Source organism: Amphibalanus amphitrite, unplaced genomic scaffold (assembly GCF_019059575.1).
Source record: "Amphibalanus amphitrite isolate SeventyFive unplaced genomic scaffold, NRLGWU_Aamphi_draft 000012F_arrow, whole genome shotgun sequence".
Lineage (NCBI taxonomy): Eukaryota > Metazoa > Arthropoda > Thecostraca > Balanomorpha > Balanidae > Amphibalanus > Amphibalanus amphitrite.
Genome location: NW_024881508.1, coordinates 1,785,169 through 1,806,670, shown reverse-complemented (window position 1 = coordinate 1,806,670; position 21,502 = coordinate 1,785,169). Strand labels below are relative to the sequence as shown.

General features: G+C 54.6%; 1 protein-coding gene across 1 annotated transcript; it reads right to left on the bottom strand.

Annotated features, from left to right (window-relative positions):
- Nucleotides 1-745: 745 nt before the first annotated feature.
- LOC122383401 (transcription initiation factor TFIID subunit 4-like) lies at nt 746-16,529 on the bottom strand. Its single transcript, XM_043369757.1, has 11 exons — nt 16,403-16,529; nt 15,888-16,122; nt 14,771-14,887; nt 13,639-14,183; nt 12,839-12,920; nt 12,397-12,624; nt 3,598-3,719; nt 3,052-3,154; nt 2,184-2,218; nt 1,592-1,672; nt 746-921 (listed from the first exon to the last, which is right to left on the bottom strand). Exons 2-11 carry the CDS (start codon nt 15,892-15,894, stop codon nt 910-912), a joined length of 1,332 nt encoding a protein of 443 aa, XP_043225692.1. The 5' UTR covers nt 15,895-16,122; nt 16,403-16,529; the 3' UTR covers nt 746-909.
- Between the last annotated feature and the right edge of the window lie 4,973 nt (nt 16,530-21,502).

Genomic DNA, 21,502 nt, shown 5'->3' with positions numbered 1-21,502 from the left:
AACTAAGTTTTATATCTCTGAATCGATCCAAGTAAATTACATGTTTTTTTATGGAGGAGGAGCACGAGCCCTCCTGTAAATGGGCAGAAACAGCCCGTTGAATGGAAGAATGAATAGAAAATAGCATCGTTTCTTTACATCAGTCCTTTCCGGGTATCAAGTTTGTGATCAAAGGAAACAGGAAAAGCGTGCCATGTTTGTTATGCGCCAGTATTCAGTTTGTAGTGAAACCGCCGTATAAATGGGCTTTCGCAGTTGCTCGAGACCGCAGCCACGACGTGTATGAGAGCTCAACGTCCGCCGATTCACCTGATGGCTGAAGCCAATAGTTCTATGCTTCAAGCTTTTGTTATTTATCATGACAAATTCAATAACGCCCAGCACCCGACAGATAGACCGCGGCGCCATCTCAATTTAGCTGGTTATCAAACATCGCACGTCGGTCGCAATCCGGTCATCAATCCCAACACTTCAAACCATCCACATACAAACGACTCACTGACTTGCATCCGAGGCTGTATTGTTCTTTGTCACTGGGCTCCCCTCCCCCTCGGCCCTCCCCAGCAACACCCACCCCTCCCGCGAACCGACCAGCACGACACTGCCCTGCATTCTAGTAATAAAAACGTATGAAACGGCACCAGCTTAGAATAAAACACGCTTACACGGACACAACACACACGTTCGCACGAGACCTGGGATAAAACGGCACGCGCCGGGCGGGCGCCACCAAATGACGTAACAATCAGACGCAGCGGGCGCGCGCGCGCGCCAGAGATGGATGAGATGTGGACGCGAGCGGGTGAGACGACGTAAAAGTTTGGGCGCGCGCGCGGCGACCGTTCGGGGTGACGTCACCGCCGGCTGCAGTGTGACGTCACACGCCGAGAGTCGACCTCAGATCACTAGCTACTTGGACACCTGTGGAAAGGGAGAAGGGGGAGGGGGTCAATGGGGCTGGGTAATGGGTATACAACTCACAACGGGATTGGAGCTTTGCACCATTTTTTGAATAAAAAATTATCCGACGTGAGATGTTAGCCACGACCGCGAAAGCCCTAAGATCGGTAGCTACGTGTTTTTTTTTTTTTTACAAAACATATGGAAAGACGAATCAGCGTTCCTGTGCAATATATGCAAGGCACATACATTCCGAATTTCAGTTAAAACCCGTTGTTAGATTAGAACCGCCACCTTTCGGTGCAGGAAGAGGGGGTAAGGGAGCCAACGCAGCATGGCGCCTATTTTATTCTACCCATCACCAAGAGCTGAAAGGCCCCTAGCAGCGCCCTTCATTTGTAAAACACGCATCTGCAATTTGGCACCTACACTACATCCTGCGCTTTGAGGTCCTGTGGGGACAGGGCGCAGACCTATAGCTGGGACTACGGTAGAAATAAGGACCTAACCTTAGGATGAGCGCTAGGATTCTGAGCTGTACCAGTTATGCTACCGATATCTCGTGTAACGCTCGGGACAGGATGCTGCAGATCCTTGGGTGATACGACAGACTGCGGTAACTGTGTTCCAACCTCTGGGGCCGGGGACTTTACTAAAAAAAACCTCCCTAGGGACACGGTTACTAACTGACCTCTGGTGCGGCGCTGGGGACAGGGTCGTGCCTCTGCTGCAGGAAGGCGGAAATGTCCTCCAGCGTCTCACCAGTACTGTCCTGGAAGGGCGGCACGGCACCACCGCCACATGCACCGTCACCGACACCAGTCACCATACGCAGGGGCGCGGGTGGACACCACAGGGTACCGGGCCGGAGGGCGAACACAAACCACGGCTTGGGGCTGGGGCCGGAGTTAGTCACACACGGTACTATCGACAGAACTGCGACCTCCGACAAACCAGTGTAGAGTGTGGTTACGTTATGTCAAACACAACGTTACTGGGTGGTTCGCAGCTTCGCTTGGTGGGCGTTTGTTAAGTTAGGGTCACTCAGGGATGTAACTGCTTATGGTACATGCGCCGCCACCGGTTGGCCAGTAACAAACAGCTGCATCGGGCTGTCAAAACTACATCGGTAAATGCACAGTCATGCATGTTTCATTCAAACGAAACCTCAATTGATTGCATCCTACACCATACACTGGCGAGGCTGTCTCCGATCTCAGCTAGGCACAGCGGGAAAGTGAAGAAACACACAGCCGAGCGAGAGAACCGTATCAGCGACTCACCTGTACGAGATCTGAGCCTTCCAAAACAGCGCCACCTGCAGAGACAAGCCAGAGGCAGCAGCTCAGTAACCGTCGCGGGACGGGCAGGCGGAGGACGTCATACAATTACGGGGTTGGCGTGAGATCGAGTCATATTCGACGACCAATGAACGCACGGGGCCACATACCTACATAGATATGCGGTAAATATCTACGTCATCATTACGTGGGCGCCCCAACGCCTATCTAAAGATCACCAGCGCTGTAGTTTTGTATGACAGTACAGAAAAGCCCGTCTATCAAAACATGCTTGTCCAAATGCCCTGTTATATGTTACTCGGAGTAGAACACACCAGTCTGTATGAAACTAGCCGGCACTGTTTGGTGCAAGGGGACTCACCGACGCTGTTTTGTGTGACGGGGTTGAATTATGCCCGGGTGTTAGTAATGTACTAACTCACCGGCGCTGTTTTATGTGACGGGGTAGAATATGCCCGTCTGTCAGTAATGTACTAACTCACCGGCGCTGTTTTGTGTGACGGGGTAGAATATGCCCGTCTGCTGTCAGTAATGTACTAACTCACCGGCGCTGTTTTGTGTGACGGGGTAGAAATTTGCCCGTCTGCCAGTAATGTATGTACTAACTCACCGGCGCTGTTTTGTGTGACGGGGTAGAATATGCCCATCTGTCAGTAATGTACTAACTCACCGGCGCTGTTTTGTGTCACGGGGTAGAATATGCCCATCTGTCAGTAATGTACTAACTCACCGGCGCTGTTTTGTGTGACGGGGTAGAATATGCCCATCTGTCAGTAATGTACTAACTCACCGGTGCTGTTTTGTGTGACGGGGTAGAATATGCCCATCTGTCAGTAATGTACTAACTCACCGGCGCTGTTTTGTGTGACGGGGTAGAATATGCCCGTCTGCGGGTCCAACTCCCCCACCAACTCCATACTGGGGTCGGACGGTAACCGGTCACCGCCGGACGCCTGAGGGTACACCACGGACAGAGCTCGGTTAGACGGAGACGGGGGCATTACTCAAATCACATTCCCGATTCCCAAATTCCAATTCCGAGCTTTTTATCCCCAGAAAAGCGTTCGCCCAGGCTTTCCAGTCTGAGACAGAGCCTTGCATTCCATCTCAAACCTCCCAAATCAGCTGACAACACTTCCTCTTACTCCCTCCCCTATCCTCAGATCCTAAAAGGAAGAACATACGCCGACATAAGGCGTATTCGTCCCTCGTACCTGTAACACAGCTTCCGTGACGCCGTCCGTCGCCTCTCCCGCTTACCTAAGGATGGTCCACCCCACACACTACACAGCCCCATTCCCAACCCCGTACCAGAAGGACTGTCCCCGTGACGCCGTCCACCGCATCTCCCATGGTTACCCAAGGGATGGTTCCCCACACAGCACTTCCCCCGTACCTGTAGCACAGCTCCGGTGACGCCGTCCGGCGCCTCTCCCAGCCGGATACCGGCCCGCCGCAGAATCTGCCGCGACTGTCCCGGGTTGGACGTCTGGTGGTTCATTAACTGCACCGCTTGCTCTGTGGACAAGAGCAGGTCATAACGGTCACAGGACGTAGGGCGCAGTTAGGACGTCGCCGATCAGGTCACACACCTGGGTTCATAGGCCAGATTACAGGTCATAAATGTCTTCAACTTGCGGCGTGTTTTTATACTTCTCCATGTTTTTGTTTTCCTTTTCATATTTGATTTACATATTCTGCTGTAAAAAATATTGTCACAATGTAGCCATTCAAAGGCGTTATGGAAATCAGCGGAAGTCATATTCAAAGCCATTGCAATAGAGGTGGCAAAAGATGAAAATTTTGGGAACCAGACTCGAACCAGACCCGGCTGGACATTTCTGGAACCAGTCGGACCCGGTCTTAGTTGGAATCGGAACCAGTTGGACCCGTTCCCCAAAAGTCAAATAATACAAACTACTTGCAGGTATCATTACTTGCATCATGTAAAACAGCCTATTTCCCACTGGTTCGTTCGTTCGTTCATTGGGGTTTACGGGCGCGTCGACTGCGGTGGTCATTTTGCGCCCATAACGCTGTACTGGTAAAGCGGATATGTCAACAGAGAACTGACGAACTGAAGAAGACTAGGACTACCTGAGATACGTTATACTAGTAAAACGAGTATATCACAGGAAAACTGATGGATTGAATATAAGAAAAGATGCTGCCGGATAAAACCCAGGGTGAGTCATCACCCAGCAGGTGGCGAATGGTGGTGCCTGGGGCAATGCGGCCGAGGCAGCGTGTCCGGTTTGGTTCGAGGTGCGGGCAACTTAAGAGAATGTGAGTGACTGTGAGCGGCACGGCACAATGGCTACATGTTGGTTGATTATCTCCACGGAGGAGATAGCCATGCGTTGCATACGTATGCCCTATCCGTAGTCTGCAGAGGACCACTTCATGGTGTCTTTTGCCTTGAAAGCAGGACTGCCAGGGCTCCAGAGTAGGTTTCACCTTTCGTAGCTTCTCGGATCCATGGAGACGCCACTCTGTCTGCCAGCTAAACGTCGTAAAAGATCGAACGGCTGGGTAAAAATCGTGAGCCGGCAGAGGCAAACGACGGAGGCAGGGGGCCGCGGCCGCGCGTCTTGCGGCCGCGTCGGCAAGCTCGTTGCCTCTTATGCCTACATGGCTCGGTATCCAGCAGAACTGGATGAATTTACCTGCTCTTTCCACCGACGTAAGACGAGATAAAATGTCTTGTACTATCGGGTTGTCTGGATTAAAACTCCGTAAAGATAAGAGGCTGCTAAGGGAGTCTGACAAGATCAGATAGCAGGAGCTGTCAGACACCTCGATAAAACACAAAGCCTTCTCAATCGCAACGAGCTCGGAAGAAAAAACAGAGGCAGAAGTTGGCAAAGAGAATGTGCGTGTGTCATGACCAGTCACAAAAGCGCAGCCGACACCATGTTCTGTTTTCGAGCCGTCTGTAAAAACCGAGGTAAAACCATCATATGAGGCAATGTGTTCCAGCGCCCGTGCTCGTAGTGTGCATGGCGGCTGATCGTCCTTCCTGATGTCTGTCAGTAAAAGATCGATTCGTGGATACGCATTTCTCCAGGGCGGCGAGGGCGCGCTCCATGTGCGCCTCACGCCGCGGAGAGAAATGTTTGCTTTTGAGAAGAGAGCTTGCATACGTCCACCGAAGGAAGTCGATCGACCAGCCACTCTGTCAGACCGACTGATCTCTCGCGAGAAGACATACGGGTATGCCGGGTGCGAGGGAAATTGACGAAGTTTTAAAACATACCGCATGCCCAACATCTGGCGACGGAAAGATAGCGGTGGCTCGTGAGCCTCAGCCAGAACGCTGCTTGTTGGCGAAGTACGGAAAGCACCCGTAGCAACGCGAAGTGAGGCATGGTGAATGGTGTCAAGCATTTTCTTACGCGACTCGCTGGCGCTGTCATAAATGAAACTTGCGTAGTCGAGCTTTGAACGTACCAGAGAGCGGTAAAGTAAAAGCAAGGTTCGTCGGTCAGCTCCATACGACGTACGTGATACACATTTTAAAATATTTAGAGTTTTAAAACATCTCTCACGAAGAGTTTTAAAATGCTCGTTGTACGTCAGACGTCTGTCCAAAACAACACCAAGAAACTTTGCAACCGGCTGCGTGGGGATATTTCGCCCGTAGAGGCGGATTCCAAGATCAGGATCGTGGCAGCGGCGGCGGCAAAAGTGAACAGCCACAGTCTTTGAAGTTGAGAACTTAAGGCCATTATCCTTGCTCCACTTTTCTAAACGCGTCACAGCAAGCTGAAGTTGTCGCGACGTGTGCCGCACACTTGAGGCGGAGAACCATACCGCCAAATCGTCAACAAAAAGGGATCTCCCTATAGCCGTTGGGAGTCTGTCGCCAATGTCATTAATCATGATAGCAAAAAGTGCCACACTCAAGACGCCTCCCTGTGGAATACCATTCTCCTGAAGGTGGGAGCTGGACAAGTGGTTTCCAACCCTGACACGAAAGGTGCGATAAGATAAAAAGTTGCAAATGAAAAAGCCCATACAGCCACGGATACCATAGCTGAGAAGCTTCCTCAAGATGATCTGCCGTAAAACTGTGTCGTAAGCAGCCTCAATATCAAAAAAGATAGCCCCAAGGTGTTTCTTTTCGGTAAAAGCTGTCCTCACTTCGGTGTCAAGAGCTAAGATATGGTCAACTGAACTGCGGTGTTTCCTGAAACCACACTGCGCGTCCGTAAAAATGTCGTTATGTTCCAGAAACCAACTCAAGCGAGCATTCACCATCTTCTCCATTAACTTGCAAAGGGCAGAGGTCAATGAGATAGGACGGTAGTGAAGTGGGTCAAGTCCCGACTTGCCAGGCTTTAAAATGGGGATCACCGTGGCCTCTTGCCATGCTGCAGGAAACAAACCGCTCTCCCATAGCGAGTTAAATATCGCTAACAGTGTTTCCAGGGCGATAGAAGGAAGGTGCTTCAACATGGAATTGTGAATGGCGTCTGGGCCCTCGGCGACACTTCGAAGCGAGGATATGGCGTGCTTCAGTTCAGTCATTGTAAAAGGCTCGTTATATTCTATATGTTCGTCAGTGGAAAAATCCGCCAAGCCAAGCTGGGGCCGGGCTCGCCCTAGTGCGGGCTGCGAGGGAGCGTCACCCCGGCAGCGCTCTGAGAGTGTTCTAGCTATAGCCTCCGCGACATCAAAAGGATGTATTATATCAGAGTTGTTCACCCTCAGAGTCGGAAGTGGAGAAGAGCTGAGCCGTCCCGAGATGCGCTTTATGCGTGACCACACCTGGCTCGTCGGAGTAAACCGGTTTAAAGAATTAACGTAGGTGCGCCATGATCTGACCTTTGCCTCTTTGATTGTGCGTCGTGCAAAAGCCCGCGCTTTTTTGAAAGCGATGAGGTTCTCCATGGTGCTGTTTCGGTTAAACTGCTTGAAGGCGCGTTTCCGTGCTCGGATTGCGTTCCTACACTCTTCCGTCCACCAAGGGACGGGAGTGCGGTGGGGCTGTCCTGATGTCTTAGGGATGCACGCTTCGGCGGAGCTTAAAAGTAAAGACGTAAAAGCTTCCGCCGATGGAATACAGCCGTCGGCACTGGACAACGAGGTTTCCATCAAAACGGAAAACTCGGCCCAGTCGGCTTTATGCAGGTTCCACCGTTGTGGGCGCTTCCCCAGTGTCGGGGTATCCTGGTACGCAATCCACACCGGAAAGTGGTCACTGCCGAGTGGGTCGTCATGTACCGACCAAGTAAAGAGGTGAGCTAGAAGCGGACTTGCCAAACTCAGGTCAAGCGCCGATGTTTGGCCGGAAGGCAGAGTAAAATGGGTTCGCTGCCCTGTATTTAAAATACAAAGCGACTCATCGCAAATAAAACTTTCTAAGGCACGACCACGTGGGCCGATGTGATCACATCCCCATGCCGTGCTATGAGCGTTGAAGTCGCCCACCACAAGGACTGGTGCCGGGAGCTCACAGAGAAGGTGGCGCAGTTCTGCCTCCGGGAAAGCTGTACCAGGAGGGAGGTATAGCGAACAGACTGTGACTTCCCGGCGGTATAGGTGCACTCTCACAGCTACTGCTTGCAGAGGAGAGTTCAGAAGGAGCGGTGTGACTGGCAGACTGTGGTGCACTGCTATGAGGACACCACCATGTGCTATAGTGTCCGAATGCAGGTCCCTGCGGAAGACGGCATAGCCCCTGATGGTGCAAGTCATAGTTGGCGCCAGCTTGGTCTCCTGGAGACAGATTATGAAGGGGTTGCGCCCACGTATGACCGATTGCAAGTCCTGGAAGTTTGGTTTTAAACCTCTACAATTCCACTGCAGGATAAAATGTGCTATAGCTGTAGTTTTGAGCGCTTAGGTAAGCGAAAGGTGTCTAAAACTGTAGACTTTGGCTTGTGTTAAAAGAGGGCGAGGACTTAAAAACGCTCCTCGCCGCCGGGGCCCGGGCTACCACCAAAGACCACCTTTGGACGGCCCTCGCGGAGCCTTCCATCGGCAGACCTAGGACGGCCGGTAGCTCCCGGTTGAAACTTCAGCCGCGAGCGGGGGCTACCGTCGTTTGTCGGCGATAGCTCCCACGGAAGTGTGCGCTTCGTGGGGCGGCCTGGGGCGGGCGGCGGCCCCGCCGGTCTCGGTTCCGAAGGTGGCGTGCACGGAGGAGGCCGAGACCCCGACACCTCGCCCGTGGAGGGCGCCGGAGGGGCACCGGAGGGACGCTGTGAGGGGGGCAGTGGGGGCGGTGGGAACGGAGGAGGTGGAGGGGGTGGTGGGGGAGGTGGGGGAGGTGGGGGAGGTGGGGGCGGAGGTGGAGGAGGCGGAGGTGGAGGAGGGGGCGGAGGAGTAGGGGGAGGTCCCAGCAGAGGCCCCGGGGCATCAGAGCCTCTATGGGCCGAAGACACTCGACGCTCCTCAAGAGCCTGGGCAATCCGGCGTTCCCGTCTGGCGTCCTGCTCTAACCGTTCCTCCTGACCGCGGCGCAGCGCAGCCATCACTGCAGTCTCCCTTGGCGGGGGTCGGTGCACTTCAGCAGACGTGCCCGGGGCCCGCTCAGCGGAGCGCAGTGGCGAGACCGGGCCCCGGCGACGACCCCGGGCGAGGGTCCACTCCTCCTCCTGCTTCCTGCTTGGTGACGTCTGTGTGGCGGTGCACGACGACGCTTTAGAGGGCTCCTGTTGAACTGATGAGTTGCTGTGACTGTTGGCATCTGGGACAAAACAAAAGCCGAATGACTTCAGAATCGCTATTAGCTGACCGATGCTGTTGTTGGCATCAGTTTCAGTGGGGCAGCGCTGTCTAGAACCGTTGGCCACACTAGCATAAGACCGCTTGGGATGGAGGGCAGCAAAGCGGTCTCGGGCCTGACGAAATGACAGCCTTTCGGTGACCTTCAGAGACATTATTTCTTTTTCTCTCTGGAAGGCCGGGCATCGCCCATCAAACGAGGAATGTGGAGTCTGAGAGTCGTCACAATTGACGCATCTCAACTCAGACGACGAGCAATCGGCACTGCTGTGATCAGTTGCCGCACATCTCCCGCATGCCGGTCTGTTCCGACAGCTGTCTCGAGTGTGACCGAATCGAAGACACTGAAAACAACGCATGGGACTCGGGACATATGGTCGAACTTTCACGGACAGATATCCTATCATCACCTCCCTCGGCAGTTCCAGCGAGTTGAAAGTCAGAATGATACTGTGCGTGGGTGCGAGAGCGCCACTTCTCTTGGTGTAGATGCGGCGGGCGGCGGAGACCCCAAACTGTGACAGGCCTTCGGCGATCTCGTCGTTTTGCATGCCCTCCAGATCGTCGCAAAAAATGACCCCTCGGCTGGAATTTTTCGTGCGATGCGGCGAAACGCTGACCGAAAGGTTTACTTCCTTCCTGCTCTGCTGATCCTTAACTGTGTATGTGAAGTGAGTGGCTTTCAGGGCCCTTTCCGCCTCTCTATCGTCAACAAACTCTACTTCGATGCCTCCGTCTCTAAGTTTTTCACACCTCGCAATCTTACCAAATCTGTCACAGCCCTCTCGTCTCTGAAAGGGAGACAGCGACGCGAGTTTTCGTTCGTCGGATGTGAATATAAGAACTTTTGGTCGTGCTCCACCGACTGCACTAGGTGCAAGGGGTTCAGCCGAGGCTGTGGTCCGTGGGGGTGCCAAGTGAGAATCCATGGAAAGTGTAATTGTTTCGGTCCCGCAGCCTCCCACCCACCTCGGAGCCCAACTGGGGGACGGCCACACTCCCCCGTAGGGTGGTGGTCCGCCAGGAGTACTGCAGGACTATACGGGGGCCGGGACGCCAAAAGCAGCAAGACGAAGCCGCCGGGTACGGGGCCGCGTGAGCCGCGGCCGCCGCAGAGCCATGGGGCACGGGACCGGACCTGATCCCGCGCGCGGACATGGATACGGTGGCGCTAAGCCCCGCGCTGAAGGAATCAGGCGGCCCCTGCACCCGGCGGCAACCCCCCGCATACCCGTCGCCCAGCCCCCTTGACCCCGATTAGCCAGTGCCGCACAGGGCGACGCCTGACCGGCCGATTTCCCTCATGCGAGGCCAACATGGGGCATCCCGCAGATCCGGGGATTGGCGCCAAAGGCATGTGTTGGAAGGCTGCCCCGACTAACCCGCAGGGCAGCCCCCTCAACGCCCAGACATCCTCTCCCCGGTCTTTGGGCCGAAGGTACGGCTAGACCGATAAAACCAGGGGAACCAGAGAACAAAGAAGATGAGCGAGTGCAAAAAATAAAAAAAATAAAAAAAAAATGGGGGAGCTTTCGAAACCGTTGAGGCAAGCAGCCTGCAAGACCGGTACAGCGTAGGAAAACTGAAAACGCAATCAACGCGAGTATCCGCAAAAAAGGCAACAGACAGGTACAAAACAACCAAGAGCAATTCACGTGAAAAGAGTGCAATGCAGCAAACTGGCAATGGAATCGTGCACAAGGAAGACAAGCAAGTGTAAAAAAAAAAAAACTGGGGAAGCGTGCGGAACCGGTGAGGCAAGCAGCCTGCAAGACCGGTACAGCGCAAGAAGACTGAAAACGCAGCCAATGCCAGTGACCGCAAAAGAAATATGGGCAACAAACGGGTACAAGACGACCAAGAGCAATTCACGTGAGAAGATGGCACGATTAGAGACTGGAATCGCATTATGCAATGGAATCGTGCACAGAGAAGATGAGCAAGTGTTAAAAAAAAAAAAACTGGGAAGCGTGCGAAACCGATGAGGTAGGCAACCAAATGAGAGCAAACCAGCCAGGTGAGAAGACGGCAACGCGGCCGACTGGCAGTGGCATTGGGCAAACATCAAATCCAGCAAATGTGGGCAAAGTCAAGATCACACATATGGCAATCAACGCGAGTATCCGCAAAAAAGGCAACAGACAGGTACAAAACAACCAAGAGCAATTCACGTGAAAAGAGTGCAATGCAGCAAACTGGCAATGGAATTGTGCACAAGGAAGATAAGCAAGTGTAAAAAAAAAACTGGGGAAGCGTGCGGAACCGGTGAGGCAAGCAGCCTGCAAGACCGGTACAGCGCAAGAAGACTGAAAACGCAGCCAATGCCAGTGACCGCAAGAGAAATATGGGCAACAAACGGGTACAAGACGACCAAGAGCAATTCACGTGAGAAGATGGCACGATTAGAGACTGGAATCGCATTATGCAATGGAATCGTGCACAGAGAAGATGAGCAAGTGTTAAAAAAAAAAAACTGGGAAGCGTGCGAAACCGATGAGGTAGGCAACCAAATGAGTGCAAACCAGCCAGGAGAAATTCGCGTGAGAAGACGGCAACGCGGCCGACTGGCAATGGCATTGTGCAAACATCAAATCCAGCAAATGTGGGCAAAGTCAAGATCACACATATGTGTATCTAGGGCTGAGGGGGGGGGGGCGCTATTCCACTTCACCCGAGTGTGCCCGTGCGGTGCGTGAGAATGCAGAAAAGGCAACCAATGAAAATGCTCGCAAGAAAGCTGGGCAACAGACAAGTGCAAAAACTTAGTGCAAACCACGTGAGAAGACGGCAAGGCAGTATAAGCTGGCAGTGAAAAGAAACACCCGGAAGGAGCGGAACCGGGCGCAAAAAAGACACTCATCAGAAACAAAGGGAAAAGAGAAACCAAGAAAGGTCTGACTTGTCGTCTATCAATCCAGGGTCGAGTCCGGTTGTAATCGAGCATGAGTCAAGCTGGGGCCGAGGGGGCGCTACTCCCCTTGCTGGCGGAGGTCAGGGCCGCTGCAGGACGCGGGCCCAAGGAACCCAGGCCACCGCCAGCCCCCTGCGGGGCCAATCTTGCAGAAAATCCATCCGACAATCAAATCAGAGCCGAGGTCGAACGCAAGTCAAGCTGGGGCCGAGGGGGCGCTACTCCCCTTACTGGCCGAAGTCACAGCCGCCGCGAGGCCAGAGCCCAATGGTCCCGGCCAAGCAACGGCTCTGACCACGGTCAGCCCCCTGCGGGGTATTTCCCACTGGGAATACTCCTGAGCTACTGTGTGCAAAGAAACATTCACTTTATTCACTTCATATTTTGCAATAATGTGTAGTGTGCAAGATGGTAGGACCCGGTTGGACCCGTCAAAAAATTTCCAGGAACCAGTCTGGACCCATATGGATCCAGACTGGTTCTTTGGACCGGGTCCTCGGGTCCACATTTTGCCACCTCTACATTGCAATGACTGTAGGGTGACGGCCTTACCGAGTGTGATCGACTCGCCAGTGTCGTTGCTGCTGTCGGTGTCGGCCAGAGGAGGAGGTGCCGCCGCGACCGCCGCCGGGGGCTCGGGCGGGGGCGGGGGCGGCCGGCCTGGGCCCGGCGAGGAGGGCGGCGGCCGCCCTGAGTCCGCCGCCGGCACCGGCGCCGGCGCCGGCGGGGGCGGCGCCTTCTGAATTCCGCCTGATGGCGGCGGAGACGCAGATACTCCGTCTGAAGAGAAACGGAAACAAATTAACAACAATGCAGACAAAGCAAAGTAGGAAAAACATAGCTAACTGCGCTTTCGATCTCAAATCAGAAATACCATGAAACACAAACAAACGCTTCAAAGCACACGAAGAAGAAACAAAGCCCAAAAGCGACACCGGACGAGCAGAATCGAGCGCTGATTATACCACACAATCAAGTCGGCGAGCCTTCTGACCTGGCGCGGCCTTGGGGTTGATGATACCCGTGGCGTGCAGAATATCGGATAACACCGAACTGCTGTTAACCTGCTGCTGGTCCTGAAATGCGACACATGCTGGCGTTAGAGTTGGGTGGAAACAATATCTTCCAACAACGGAACAATTCAACCTTCTCAAATAAATCAAACTCCAGACTTGTATATCAGCAGCTGGTATCCAGGTAGAAAGGATAACCTAAAGACCTTTATAAGAAGTGCTTTATCGATAACGTGAGGCAAAGCATGTCACATGTCAGTGTTCTAAAATTGGATTTTGGTTGGGTGTGCCGATGAAGAAAAAAAGCCTAGGATGAGAAAAAGGGAAGTAAATTACTGGAGTATTTTTGCAAAATGGTGTAATGCCAATTTTTATGCCAACTGATAAACCAGGAATTCATGTCAGGATCTTGACATGGTGTGAAACAAAAGGATGAGGGTGCATCAACTGTCAAGTGACATGTAAACTGGCTGTTGGGAATACCTACACGAAACATTTTTTCAGAGATGAAGTCAAGTCGGTCATTCATATTTTAGGGATGAAAGTATTTTCCCCATTAGGTGTTATTTGCCACCAAAAAGTCTGAAAAATGGAACACTGTTGATGGTTGTTTGCAGGCAAAAATTTGAAAACACAATCGGTGAGTTGAAGTTGTTCTCGCACACGCAATTTTTTCTCATAAATTTCCAGTGTTCGAGTGTACTTGTACGTTATATGCATGTGTCTCGAGAGTCTCGAGTCGAACTCGAGACTCTCTCAGACATTCACCGAGCGCACCCACCTGAGCGGAGACCGGCGTCGCTGCCGGTGCCGCCGCTGCGGACAGCGGGGCCGGCGCCGCGGCCGGAGTGGGAGCCGGTGAGGGCGCCGGCAGGCGGGCCGCCGGGCTGGCCGTCTGCGGCGCGCTCACAAACACCGCGGCGGCGCCCGAGTCGGAGCGGGCGCGCGGCGGCCGCACCACGGTCGGCGGCCGGCCGGCAGCGCTCTTCTGCAGCACGATCACGCTGGCCGGAGCCCGGTTGGTGGGCGAGCCGCCGCTGGGCGATCGGCCCACGTGCACGGCGCGCGGCAGGGCGTAGCCGTGCAGAGAGTGCCGCACCAGCTGGCGACCGACGCCGCCACTGACGGTCACTACGCGGCCACCGGAGCCGGTGCGGACGGCCACCGCCGGCCGGACGGCAGCTGCGGCGGCGGCGGCGGCGGCGGGCGGGGGCGCCGCCGAGCTGGGCACCACCAGCACTGGCTGGCCGCCGCCCTTGGTCATCACCTTGGTACCGGCGGCGGCCAGCGGTACCGTGTGCGTGATGATCTTCACACCAGTGGCCACTGAAACACGGCAGGATCAGAATATAGCACCACACCGGAGAGGGAGCATGCGTACACATAAGGCCACACTCCGGTCCTGACGGCAATCTTACAACGGGACCTGGCCTGGCCATTGATACACGACTACAATCGGATCAAGACAATGTTTGACCAAAACCTGATTAATTATCACTGATTATCACGATGATCTAATTCGTGCAGTGGCAGATCGATGTGCATTGTGCAATGTGGTTAAGCCAACGGTAAACGGAACAATTGACCGAACTGCCATTCTTTAGCACGTATGACAAAATATCTACTAGCAATGGCGCAAACCATTTACAAGGAAAGATGTCCTGAGTCTCTGATAGAGAACTGGGTGACACACATCCGCCCGTTGCCACGAATTTCCCTATTCCATTTTGCTTAGACTCCGGGATCCGTAGCATTACTTCTCTCGTTCCCACCTCTGGTTATAAAATATTGCGACTACGTGAGCAATGTAAGGGAAGGACTCGCTACACCTACATGACAAATAAATAGTTGGGAGCGCTCACTCCCAGCCCATCTCCCTACCCCCTCCTCCTCTCCCCCCCCCCGAGTCTTACCGCGCGTGGCGCTCTTCCCCGGCTGTGAGGAGGGACAGTTGGTTGGCAGGCGTCCCACGCGGCCCCGCGCCCGTGCCGGGGTCCTGGACGCCATGGGTTTGCCCCTCGAGTCCAGACCTGACAGAGAACACAGGCAAGGTTACCATAGAGAAAACATAAGGGAGCTTAATGGGAGAGAGAATACACGGGTAGGCAAGCCAGTGGAATAATCACGGGGTTATATTCTCTCAGAGTAGGAACATACCGATACGTTCTGATGGAAATCTTCACTTCAAGCTCATTCATTTATTGAATACCATCATATTGAACAGATCACCAGAGGCTATCTCCGGCAGGACAAAAACTGAAATAATCACACGATCACACTGAAAACCACATATCCATCAGTCTCATCACATAGATATAAAACCTCACGGAAGAACACGTGGTTCCAAGTTTGCAGGAAAGAACGGTTTATCCACTACCGGCAGGAATGCGTTGCGTGCCGATTTAGTATCTATGGAGGTGAATACCTGATTTACCGCTAGGTAAATGTCATTGAACGGTGCTGACATCATGCATCATAGTGAAAGTCAAGATTGATATTTTTCAAAATCTGTTCAATATGATGGTATTCAATAAATGAATGAGCTAGAAGTGAAGATTACCATCAGAACGTATCAGTATGTTCCTACTCAAACACAAGATAGTTCACGGCATACCGCCCAGGTAACAGTTCGACACAGATACCATCTAACCGCGCACCAGCTCCATTTCACTGGTTTCCCGCAACTGATCTCATTCCGTGAGTCTTGCTCCAGCCGGGCACCAGGATAATCTCCTAAAGCGACCGGACAATCGCCACCACAGACGCCGTTTTCCCTGCCCGTGCCAGTCTCCGCGACATTGGGTCACAGTGGAAGGGAAACGAGAGGAGAAGATAGCTGTAGAGATGGAGAGATTTTAGATCGGATAAATTTTAAAAGAAGTAAGGAGAGGAACACGGAGGTCGACTGAGAGTCGGAATATATTCCAGACGACGGGCCTCCTGCAGCCACTTCTACTCAGCCGGAGTTTTTATCCTGTCATATGACTCGGCCCCCTCGACACCCCGAGACCCCTCGGACCGTCTCCGTACCTGCCATCTGTCGGTAGGTGTCCGTGTTGGGGTCCAGCGGGCGCGGCTGCCGCTCGCCGGCCGCCGCCGCGCCGCCGGGGCCCTGGATCACGCCGGGGCCCTGTATGACGCCCGGGCCGGGGCCGGGGCCGGGCGGGGGGCCGGGCAAAGGACCTGGCTCGGAGAGAGCCGTGGTTCGCGGCGGACAGGCCACCACTGGCGACGGCGCGCCGCTCGAGCTCGATACAAATATCACCTGGCGAAGAGGGCACAGTTAGGTCGACATCATTAATCAAACTTTGATATTGGACAATGAGAAAAACATAACGGTGTGAAAGCATTTCACCTACATGCCTGCTAAGTAGATTACGACATACTGTAGCCCTGCAAACAACATCTTCATCCCAGTCAATGTCTTCATGAGGCTGATGTGAGTCATCAAGCCGAAGTTAGTCTGGCTAACAAGCAGAAATTCCCGGCCGTCCCACCAATCTGCGGGGTGGCTCCGGACCGCCCCTGCCCTCCCCGTCACCCACCTTGTGCCCGGAGCTGGTGTTGACGGTAGCGGTGGCAGTGACGGCCGTCGGTAGCGGCGGCGCTCGGCTGGCGGTCACCCCCACCGGCCGGGGCCCGCCCCCGCCCCCGCCGGGGTGGCCGGGCGGCGGGGGCGGGGGCGGGGGCGGGGGCGGGGGCGGCGCAGCGCCGGGAACCGGCAGGCGGGGCCGGCCCACACCCCCGGGTGCTGAGGTGTATGGAGGAGGCGGCGGAACGCGCACAGTGTACGCCTCCTGCGGGTGGGATACCTGCCGGGGCGACATGGTACGTCAGAGGCCATTGCGCGAAGGGCCGCTGTGGGCAGGTCACGGGCCATTGCGCGAAGGGCCACTTACAGCGGCAAGAGCGAACATATCTCGCATCGCAAAACTAAACAAAGATCACTGGCAGACAGTTTTCATTCTGAGTAATAAGGAGACCCTCGCATGAGTTGAGGTCGTGTACAGGCTAGCTGGGTTCAGTGTCGAATTCGATCGCCTAATGTTGAGCAGGGCTGGGCAAATTCTCACCTACGTTCTGGCTGGGCAATGAATCTGCAATGCCTCGAATACCCGAAAGAATCTGGAGCTGGAAGCTAGAAGCATCCCGAAGCTGGCTGTACCCTTACCTGAGTACGCGCCGCCGGCGCCGGGTGTATTCTGGGTCCGGTGTCACCTGACGAGGAGGAGCGGCGCCGCTTCCGACCCCGGCCCTGCAGTTCGTCTTCCAGCTGAGAAACACACCAACATACATCAGAGAACGAATAAATCGAACGAGGACGTAGTGCTTCAGTGTAGTGAGGAGAACGAGAAGGGTTCATGCTAAACCATACTATATGACTGTGTATCATTTAGCAAAACTGTCGACACAAAGATTTCGCCCGGAAATTACATGACGCAACTGATTCTCTCGACCTGACCTCCGATGCAAAGCAACAGTCACCCCCCCCCCATCCCCACTCACACGCCTGTTCCATCATGCCGTCTTCCCATCCTCCATCGACTACCGTACCAAGTCCTACCTGTATCGACATGCCGGACGGCAGTCGTATGACGCCCGGGGTCGGTGACGGCGGACGGAGGTGCGGAGTAGCCGCCGCCGCCGCTGCCGGCGGGGGCCCGCTGGGCACGGCCGGGGCCGGCGCCGGGGGAGGGGGAGCAGGCGGAGGGGGAGACAGCAGAGCCGCCGGCATCTTGGAGGGTAGTGTGTCTGGCGACGAGAGCTCCTCCACCACTGTGGCAGCGGGGAGGATGGAGGGGAGTCAGCTGCGGCACTGGGTGGCGGTTGGTGTCAATTATACGTTTTCTTGACTTAAAATCACGAGAGAGAAGCTTTACCTTTTATGAGTCACTGATGAAAAACGCGGAAACAAAATGTAATCATATGAAAACGCCTACCGAATTCATGAAGAAAACTAAGTCAGTAGACATGATATGCCTAAACATTCTGTAGAATGACAGCAACTTAAGCAGACTGAGCCGACTTGAAGTCACATTGACCTATTCGCCATTCGTGAATTCAGGAAACCCGTCTAATCTGACTGACAATCCCTCCGTGACTGCCCTCCCCCTGCACTGACCCGGCTCGTAGCTGCGTGTATCGGCCGGCGTCGGCAGTCGGCCCGCCAGCCGCTCCGCTCGTGCCCGGCTGGCGTCGGCCACGGCTGTGTAGGCGGTGATGGGCCGACCGCGCGGCAGCACGGGCACCACCCGACGGCCCTCGACGGCCCAGTCGGTCCGCGTGCCGGCGCCCGCCAGTCTGCGGGGCAGGGGCAAAGACAGGGTCATAAAAGGGGCAGGGTCACAGAAAGGGGCCGGCGCCCGCCAGTCTGCGGGACAGGGGCAAAGACAGGGTCATAAAAGGGGCAGGGTCACAGAAAGGGGCCGGCGCCCGCCAGTATGTGATACACGCAGACGGGGACAGGGTCAAATATGGGGTCACAGGAGAGTACCGGCGCCTGTCAGTCTGCAGGTACAGGGACAAACACTATGCTTCTTCGTATCCGTAACTGAAAATCTAACTGAAACAGAAATAGTAACTGAAATAGCTCCAGAGAAGCTAAAATGCTTCTCTGAAGCGTTTCTATAAATGTTCCTACAAAGTTTAACATCCGTCGTTAAAATAGGATGCGTAAATAATAAATATCCACAATGGGAACGGGCGTCGTCATTCTTTCCGTTTGAGGTTATTGCTAGGATTTGAAGGAAAAGGGGTGTAAATGGTAGAATAGAACCGTCAGCCCGTAGAGGCATTTCCGGGGATTGTCGTGAAGCCGCCGCAGTCTGACACGCTTCCACTTTCCTGTTTATCGATCCAGCAACAGACCACGAGAGAGTATGGACATTTATATCATGTCAGACCGAGATGTGACTGACCAAGGTATGTTACTTATGGCTTATACGTCTAAGATATATGCCATGGTATGGATTATGGATTAAAAGTAAGATACGTAATTTTTGGAGACGATTCTCGATGTGTCCAAAAGAGCTGGACCAAGCGCGTTAACCTACACTGTTGTAAGAAAAGCGAAAACCCTCCACAGAAATGGGCACACTATGGTCGCTCTACATCCCCTGTACGTTCCACATCGCTAACCACCTTCCATGCCCCTCTAGTCCCCCTCCCTCTCCCTCCGCACCCCGCCCTCTGACCTGTGCGCGATGGTGTTGAGCGCCTCGTCGTTGGCGGCGCGGCGCACCTCGGCCCGGTGCCGGTCGGCCGGCACCCCCAGAGCGCCGGCCAGCTCCGCCAGCAGCCGGCGCTTCTCCTTAGTCAGCTCACCCTGGCCGCGGAACGCCGACACCACGCCGCTGTAGGCGGTCAGCTCTGTGGAAAGGAGGCAGGTCGGGTCAGGTCAGGTCAGGTCACAGGTTAGGTCAGGTCACAGGTCAGGGAACACCGACACCACGCCGCTGTAAGCGGTCAGCTCTGTGGGTGGGACAGGTCAGAGGTCAGGTCAGGTATTCTCGCCGCGGAACGCCGACACCACGCCGCTGTAGGCGGTCAGCTCTGTGGGAAGGGGGCAGGTCACGGGTCAGGTCAGGTCACAGGTCAGATCACAGGTCACAGGTCAGCAAACGCCGACACCACGCCGCTGTAGGCGGTCAGCTCTGTGGAAAGCGCCGGTCACAGGTCAGGTCAGGTCACAGGTCAGGTCAGCAGGGAACGCCTACAGAACGCCGTTGTAGGCTGTTAGTCAGTTCTGCAAGAGCGGCAGGTCACAGGTCAGGTCATAGTTCACTTCAGGTCGGGCCAGTCTGGCAACGGACGACAAAACACAAGGGGATATGTCAGAAGCGATGCAATACCTGAAACGGTAGGTAATAATTAAAACCTCATTTATCGTTCTCAAGAGCTTAAAAATGTTAACGCAAACACACAATCACTCCCAACGCAACCAAACAAAATAAAAAGCACATCTGACTTGCGGAGTTGCCCCCAAGCTCAGCATAAACTGGCAATGACAGCCGACACCCCAGTAAGCCCGCGGGCGATATTCGACACCGATCGCTGTAGCGAGGCAGAGGAGTGGTACGGAAAGAGTGTGGAGCCGCGGCGCGGTGACATGAAATCCGACACGGCCGCCTCCTCCCGGCCACCAGTCACCGGAGCGGGCGAGTTCTGGGAGTCTGAGACGGACAGCCAGCGGGGTCCCCCCCCCTCCCACCCCACTCCGGGGCGGGGAGATTTGGGAAGGAGAGTGAGCGCTCAACCTGGCGACTCTACCTCAGGTCACCAAAATCGTATTTGTATTTTTTTCCAGCTCATGTGTAATGGGTATTCTACACAGCCATGTTCATAATATGTCAAAACGTCTCTATCCCTTCCTTCGATGTGGTACGATAAATCAACGTCCTGGAGCGAGGTCATGACCGCTACCAGGCTTCTCGTCGAAAAATCGTACAGTTTACACCCGTTGGCCGATGAATATATACCCAGTAAACATGCCGACGTCGGCCCGACGTCGGCCGACGTCGGGGTGACGTCGGCAACTCGGCATCAGCATGCCGACGTCGGCCCGACGTCGGTCCAACCTCGGCACGACGTCGGCTGGATGTCGGATATGCCCGCATGTTCCGACGTCCAGCCGAGGTCCAGCCGACGTCGGGCCGACGTCGGACCGAGATAAATTGCTGAGGTCCAGCCGACGTCGGGCCGGCGTCGGGGCGACGTCGGACCGACATCGGCCGCTATTTTGACCGTTAAAATAATATAAAATACATGTTTCATGTTTCATAAAGAGCTTCTGTATTCAAAATATCCTCAGGAAACTCAAATCTTCCTCCACGCCGCAACCCCCTGATCCGGACTGGACGGGAAACTTTATCCCATTTGGGATTGCCCGTAAGCCGAGCTCACCCGTAGCCGGGTGCGGTGAGCGCTTGGGGGCTGCTCGGCCTATCCTTTGGTCAGGCTCAGCCCCGGCAACTCACCAGGGCCGGGCCCAGTTCATATAGAAAGGCCAGTCGGCAAGTGTCACTTTGCCAAAGTGCCACTTATCAAAGGGACACTTTGGGAAACGTTGGTGCAGGTGTGTAAGAGTGGCTATATGAATCCATTGTGGGGTCGCCCTTTCCAAAAAGTGTCACGTAACAGCAATGGGACCAGGGACTCTATATGAACTGGACCCAGGGTGCTCGCCAAGAAGACCAATGTCTCCATCCTATGATCCTTCCGGCTCTGAAATGGTCTTGTCAGACCGAAAGGGCATAACTCAACAAAACAAACCAGTTTCGTTAGCTGGCTGCGTGGTGTAGTGGTTAGCGCACTAACCTCGCGTTCGAATGACACTGGGTTCAAATCCCATCGCCGGCTGATGCTTTTGGCGTGTTGTCCCAGTAAACATGCCGACGTCGGCGACTGGGGGGCTCGAATCCCGCCGCCGGTTGATATTTTTGGCGCGTTGTCCCAATAAACATGCCGACGTCGGCCCCGTCGGTCCAACGACAAACGATCTCGTCAACCTCGGCAAACGATCTCGGCCCGACGTCGGCTCGACGTCGGCTGGACTTCGGCTGGACGTCGGAACATGCGGGCATATCCGACGTCCAGCCGATGTCGGGCCGAGGTTGAACCGACGCTGGACCGACGTCGGGCCGAGC

Excerpts from the sequence above, each read along its gene's own strand:
- LOC122383401 (XM_043369757.1), bottom strand. Across the intron at positions 14,184-14,770 it reads GGGGAAGAGCGCCACGCGCG|TGGCCACTGGTGTGAAGATC; the intron begins GTAAGACTCGGG and ends GCCGTGTTTCAG. Across the intron at positions 12,921-13,638 it reads CGACGCCGGTCTCCGCTCAG|GACCAGCAGCAGGTTAACAG; the intron begins GTGGGTGCGCTC and ends GTCGCATTTCAG.